Raw genomic sequence first — 6,789 nt, 5'->3', positions numbered from 1 at the left:
GAACTCCAATGTCCACTACCAGGACGATCCCTGTTAATGCTTGTGGTTTGGGAAGGCAGGCAAAACTACCACTTTGCCCTATTTCCATAAACCTTGCATACCAGAGTGGTGGAAAAAAAACATGTTGCACAGTCAGAAAATTTATACAAAACTTGGCTAAGGACAGCATGGGTTACTGGATATTATTCCAGTGCAGTGCTGGGCTTCACTTTCTATTGAGGAAGTTTTCAACACAGAAGCTGATTTTAATTTGTAGATATTTTGTCTAACAGATATGGAAACAATTTATGTTCAGTGGACAGATAACATCAATGGTTACAATGGATTATCCTTAAAATATTAACTAGTTTTGTATTTAACCCAGAAATTACATCCTAACATTTATTTTCTGTGTAAAACATTTAATATACATATATTTTGTTTTTTTATATTGTGTATGTATACATATCTCCTTCAACCATTTTTTATATTTAGTTCCTCGTGTTGAAAAAAAATCTTTCACCTAATCTAATTTCTAAATTACAAGTTATAATTTTACCTTTTCAAAAATTAGCATCCTCAGACAAAACAGAAATACCATTTTCACCATGTTTAAAAATAATAAAATATGTTTTTCATAAGTCTGGATTCTCTCTCCAAACCAACTCTGTTCCTGACTTCTGCAATTCTTCTGTCTGAAGGTATGATATAATCTATTTACTTATTATTGCAGAAAATACACATAACCTAAAACTTAATCATGTTAACCATTTTAAAGTATACAATTGAGTGGCAGTAAGCATAGTCACAATGCTGTGCAATCTTCACCATTCTAAAGGGAAACATTCCTTTTCAACTTTTCTAAATGTTTTTATCTCTAAACATTTTAACACATAGCTCATTTTTTTTTTTATGTAACTGTATCCTTTCCAATATGTCCACCTATAACTTGAGGCACTAGACATAAGCATATTAAAAGAAAAAAACCATCTTAGTAATTTTTGTATATCCCCAATGCTTGTCTCTGAAAATTTTTTAATATGCTGTATTTTATTCCAGACTATAGTGTATGAAATTTCTTAGGCATATTGAAATTACATAGAAATTGTGTCAATTTACACACAAGATTTTTTAAAATGGAATCTAATTTTCCATAGATAATCACATCCTTCTCTGTTTCACTGGACATAAAACCATCAGTGTTATTTCATGCCAGTAAATAGATCATTTTTAAAAGCTGCATTATTTCCTTACTATTTTCCTTGGACTAGGATCATCACAAAGGAAATCTTATTCCTGACTCCATTTAATTTGTGTGCTATTGTACTCCACTCTTTAAGTGGTACTGAAGCAACAACAGTACTAGTTGTAAAATGTGCAGATTTGGCTGACTTAGCTTTTCAAGTGGGCCTCATTCCAGCTGCACCCCTCACCTTGCTCAATTGAAACCTTGACTAAATTTTGCCTTACCTCTTCCAGGCAGACAGGGTACATCCATGCTGCTGAGACAGGTTTTCTAATCACACACTTTTCTTCACACCACCACAGCTCATTTCTAAGAATGACCTAATGGTCTGTCTTCTCCTATACTTTAGTGACCAGTTTAAGTGGGTCCTTCTTTGCTGAAGCATTTCTCAAATACCACAGCCTGCAGAAATCCCTTCTTAAACTCCGGGAATGCAATTTTTCAATGAAGGTGTTTGTCATACTAATTATCTCTCTTTGTAAATATGCACAATGTATATGTACCTGGTTTCAAATTGAAGGGTCATTTCTGCCAATTTTCACATAGACCTTTATTGAAAACACAGACTTGAATAGAGAACCATATGTTTAAACAACAAATAGCAGGGTAGCGTACACAGGCGACTTAGTTCATCAGAAGCTCAATACTGAAAAATATTGCAATCTGGACAGCAAGACAAATATCAACAGATATATTTTCAGCTCTAATATTCATTTGGCATCCACAAAATGATGCAGCTCAAATCAAGAATTAGACAAAGTTAACATCAGCATTAAAATATAAGTTACAACATAAAACCAGACTGTGAAAACCAAAGCACTACTCAGGGCTCTTTGGGAACATAAGGCTGATCAAAGGCAGGTGGTTATTCATATTAGCTTTGTTGTCCCACCTCAGGATCATTTTGATTGTCTATCTGGACTTGTAGTTCCTTAGCTAGCTTCTCAAATTCATGGAATGCAGAAATAAGTGGCTCAAGATTGAAATCATCGTCAATTAAGGACATAGTTCCATTTTTTATGATATTACTGATATTCTGAAACATCTTGATAACAATTTGAATATTATCATTTGTCTCCTCTATGTTAAAGAGACCCACAAATATTGACAGAGCTTTGGCACTGAATAGTTTTTTTGCCACGATTGGATTTTCAGACAAATTCAATAGCATTTTCAGCACATGAAACTTTGTTCTTGCACTGCCTGTGGTTAATAAGGAAAGAAACCCAGACATATAATTGGCAACCAGTGTGTGGTAGTCAGTAGTTATAGTGAGGTGTCTAAGCATCCTTAATCCAAGCAGCTGCTCAGGGGAACCCACACTATGAGCAAGGGTTTCCTCACACACTTGACATATGAATGTCTCAATCATGTTTAGATTTGGGTAAGGTGGAGCCATGTGAATCATATTTTCCAAAAAACTTGTCCTAACTCGAGAGGAAGGATAATTGAGCAAGGTTTCAATAAGTGAGACAACACCTGAATCCCGAATGAAATCTCGGGTAAATTGAGAAGCACTTCTCATACCCATTGCAATTTTAGATATTTCATGAATAAAAGGATCTCGGATTTTGTCCATTAATAGAAGAAGTTCTTCAAACTCTCCAGTACCAATTTTAAGCTCACACTGTATGCAGCTGCAGGACCAACTCTCAGGCTCTGCACTCTCCCTGGCCTTAAGATGCTCCCGAATTTCCCTGACTGACCTGTAGGATGGATCATACTGAAATGGGAATTCAGGTTCAAGTTGTTCAGACTGAAGCAAAGATTCCTGGTCTTCCCCTTCTGGGGTAAATTCTGTATTCTTGGGCTTTCCCTCAAACATTTCAGAGAATACAGATGCTGCTTCTTCAGGAATTCTAAAGGAGCTTGGGGATGGGAAGCCAACCCCATGACAAAGACCAGGTTTGAATTCAACAGTGACCTCTTCCCAGGTCTGGGGCCTGGATGATGCCTTAAGTTCATCCTCAGCTGAATCTCTGTATCTAGAATTGGCTTTGTACACAGGACTGGGATTTAGGTCAAAGCAGGCCTCATCTCTATCCCAGAACCAGGACCCAAATATGGCCTCTTCTTCAGACTCTGGCCTGGCCTCTTCTCTGGCCACAGCCCCCAAACTGGACTTTTCCTCAGTCCAGAACAAGGATCCACCAATGGCCCCCTCCTCGGCCCCTGGTGTGGATTCACAGATGGCAGAAGCCCCAGCCTCCATACCCGCCTCTTTCTCTGCCCAGAACCAGGACCCAATAATGACTTCCTCTTCAAATCTGGGCTCTTGTTTGACCCTACCACTGTGATTAACATCTTTCTGGGCCCTGGGCTTCAAGACAGTATTAGGCTCTTCCTTGTCTCTGGTCCTGAAGCTACTATTGGCTTCTTCTCCAGGCAAAAACCAGGACTCCTTATAGTACTCATCTTCAGACTCAGACTCAAAAAAGTCCTCTCTCTTGGTCCTAAGCTTGGACCTCATATTTGCCTCATCCCTGACTCTGGGCCTGAACAGGTTATTGGTATTTTCCCCAGCCCACAAGCAAAATGGGTTGCCAGACTCCTCTTCAGACCCAGACCAAGAATCAATATAGGGATCTTGCTTGGATCTGGGCCTGGACCTGGGGTTAGGCTGATGTTTGGCCCTGTGCCTGGACCTGGTATTGGCCTCTTCCCTGGGCCATGATCTGATACTGGCCTCTTCTCCGGCCCAGAAAGAAGACATTGTAGAGGTCTCATCTGCTGACCAGAATCCAGACTCATTAGAGGCCTCCTCTCTGGCCCGGGGCCTGGGATAGCACCAAGACCCCATATTAGCTTCCTCCCCTGATCCAAACCAGGGTTGAACTCCTGTCTCAACCTGGGAGCAAGGAAACGTCTCAGTGTCCACATTGACCAGCTCCCTGTCCACAGACAGGGCCATAGGTTTAGCAACTGACCCAGACTCAGTACTGACGAGTGGCCAGGCTACAGCATTGGTCTGGGTCAGGCCTTCTGTTTGCGACATTGCCTCAGCCCCAAACTCAGTCTGGGCCCAAGCTTGGGCTTCATCTTTGGGCCTTGCCCCAGGGATTACCTTGGCCTCGGTCTTAGGACGTGCTCCCCCTACTGCCCTTGCTTCAGCTTTGGGCCTTGCCCCAGCCATGGCCTGGGACTCGGTTTTGGGCCTTGCCCCAGCCACTGCCTGGGATTCGCTTTTGGGCCTTGCCCCAGCCACTGCCTGGGTTTCGCTTTTGGGCCTTGCCCCAGTCACTACCTGGGACTCGGTTTTGGGCCTTGCCCCAGGCATAGACTTCGTCTCAGTTTTGGGCCTTGCCCCAGGCATTACCTGTGCCTGGGTCCTAACCTTGGGTCTGACCACCAACGGGACTTCATTCTCTCTTTCAGCCCCACCCCCAACCTCTTCTCCAGCCTTCTTTTCAGGCTTTGCCTGGGCAGCAGGTTCAATCTCAGCCCCAGTCATGGTACAATCTACAGAGGAGGCCCAGGTAAGTTACCTTACCCCAGTCTCAGCCTCTACCACAGATCTATCTTCACACTCTGATCTTTCAGTGATTCAGGTGGTAGAGTTGGAAACAAATGTTAGAGTCAATCACCAGTCCAGCAATCAATCAACCTCCTTCCGAAGCCTAGCCTCAGTCAGTATCACAGACAAAGTGCAGAAGAGGCCCAACCAAGCTGGGGGATGATGGATGTTCCTGGGTGGGTGCAGACCTGTTGAGGGTGGTGGTCAGCAGCAATTCCAACACCACCAGAGCTGCCACTGGAGGTGGATCTAAGGAAAGAGAATGACATGGGGCTTTGAATCTCTTCCAACTGCATCACCCCATGCAGAGAGTCACAGAGACTGGACCTTGAATGCTTAGTGGGACAGTTGAACTATTAGAAAGTCTTTCTGTCACCCTCATTTTACCTCACACATTACCCCCAAGAGTTGCCACGTTATTTTGCCTGCTACAAAACAAGTGTGAGGTTACTGGGAAAGTGGGTTCCCAATGGGAAAGGCTGAGGAGACCCCAGACTAGACCCTAATCACTCTTGGACCAGTGTTGATCTCTACTTCCCCACCCAAATTTGTACCCACTTTCATACCAACCTGCACGGATATGGTGCAATTTCTCCCTCCTTGCTTTGTTTCAGTGGTATTAAGCCCTATAGCAGAAAGCAGGCTGTCCTGAGGAGAAGTAAACATACAGGAGAAAATGAAGTCTGAATATTTGGTTGACAGACACACTGATCCCTGATGTAAACATGTTTCGGTTTAAAGATCTAACTTGTCTAATTTTTCCTGTCTCATGGTCCCTGCTTTCAGGTCTTCTCCTCCCATTCACAGCCCAATCCACACCTACCCCAGTATTCCTAGTATCTCCTGCAGGAAATGGACAAGGGATGCTGTGGCAGTGTGCAAATCTGGCAGCAAGCAGGAGAGGTGGAGGAGGTCCTGGACCCACTTGGATCAAAGACACTTGCCATGATCTTACTCTATAGTGCTCCCCTGATTTACCCACCTTCACACCAACCTCCAGAGATCTGAACCAGTCTCCTCCTCCTTCCCTTCCTCACAGAAGTGAGCAGCTTTAAAGCAGGCCTATGGACAAACAGATGAAAAAGCATGACAGTCAGGAGACCATGGTAGCAACTGAGCTCTGGGTGGACCCACAAACACCAAGGAAGGGAGTCCACATATTTGTTTTTCAAACATGTAGAGTCCTCTTGGTAGAATATTCTCATTTTATATAAGGTCTACTTCAGAGTTCCCCAGACAACGACATCTTCTCTTGACGTCACACTCTTCACACTGCTCCTTTCTCCAATTCTAAGGATTCACCACTAGGTGCACCACATCCCACTGCCTTGCGCAGCATAAATTGGGGGAAGGGTTCCCGCATATTCTAGAAAACAGGTTGTGCAGTGGCAGTTGTAATTATGACTTGTGTCTCACCCTCACCTCCTAGCCCATCTTTTCCTACCACGAATTTTCGGTGGAGGTGAGGGACGAAGGCGAGGCAAGTGCTTAGAAAGCTAATACAAAGGGGAATTTTAGAAGGTATTCCTGGATGCCTGACCTGTTACGGTCGCAGTCACCCCACCCCGATTCGGGTCTCCACTCAATGGCTGCTGCCCATCCCCCCCTAGCCCCACACACCTCCAGAAATCCAGGCCATTGTCCTGCTCCTCCTTTTTCTCAAGCCTCTCCTCTACAGATGCACCCTGCGGGAGGAAACCGCCAGACCTACCGCGCAGAGAGAAGACTTTGGCATCAACCAGGCGCCTGTGGGAAGGGACAGGCCCCTTTCCAGAATCAGGGCCCGGAGTAGCCGACGCCACCGGCCACCCGCTCCCCGCCAGCTGGGCACAGAGCTCGGACACCATCTCCCCCCCCCCGCCCCCCGCCCCGGCGGCCTCCCTGGGCGCCCCCCACCCCAGCTCCCACTCCGCCATTTCTTCCGCAGCAGCCTCCCCCCACAGCTCTCTCCCGGCACGGGCACCGTCGACGGCGGGTCGCGGGCGCCTGGAAAGCTGGCCGCGGAGTGGCGGGCGCAGTTCGCCTCCAGAGGATCCGAGGGAGCCTCTCC

General features: G+C 45.2%; 1 protein-coding gene across 1 annotated transcript; it reads right to left on the bottom strand.

Annotated features, from left to right (window-relative positions):
- Positions 1-1,750: 1,750 nt before the first annotated feature.
- GPRASP2 (G protein-coupled receptor associated sorting protein 2) lies at positions 1,751-6,586 on the bottom strand. The gene is made up of 4 exons (XM_081809807.1): positions 6,360-6,586; positions 5,722-5,801; positions 5,310-5,387; positions 1,751-4,988 (listed from the first exon to the last, which is right to left on the bottom strand). The coding sequence occupies exon 4, from the start codon at positions 4,674-4,676 to the stop codon at positions 2,100-2,102; it is 2,577 nt and encodes an 858-aa protein (XP_081665933.1). The 5' UTR covers positions 4,677-4,988; positions 5,310-5,387; positions 5,722-5,801; positions 6,360-6,586; the 3' UTR covers positions 1,751-2,099.
- Between the last annotated feature and the right edge of the window lie 203 nt (positions 6,587-6,789).

Source organism: Leptonychotes weddellii, unplaced genomic scaffold, assembly GCF_054177405.1.
Source record: "Leptonychotes weddellii isolate Sample4059 unplaced genomic scaffold, ASM5417740v2 HiC_scaffold_1401, whole genome shotgun sequence".
In the NCBI taxonomy this organism is placed as follows: Eukaryota; Metazoa; Chordata; class Mammalia; order Carnivora; family Phocidae; genus Leptonychotes; species Leptonychotes weddellii.
Note: the sequence above shows the minus strand (reverse complement) of the source record. Positions and strands in the feature narration are given on the sequence as shown.

Bases quoted from the DNA above. Each gene is read 5' to 3' on its own strand.
- GPRASP2 (XM_081809807.1), bottom strand. From the start codon at position 4,676: ATGACTGGGGCTGAGATTGAACCTGCTGCCCAGGCAAAGCCTGAAAAG.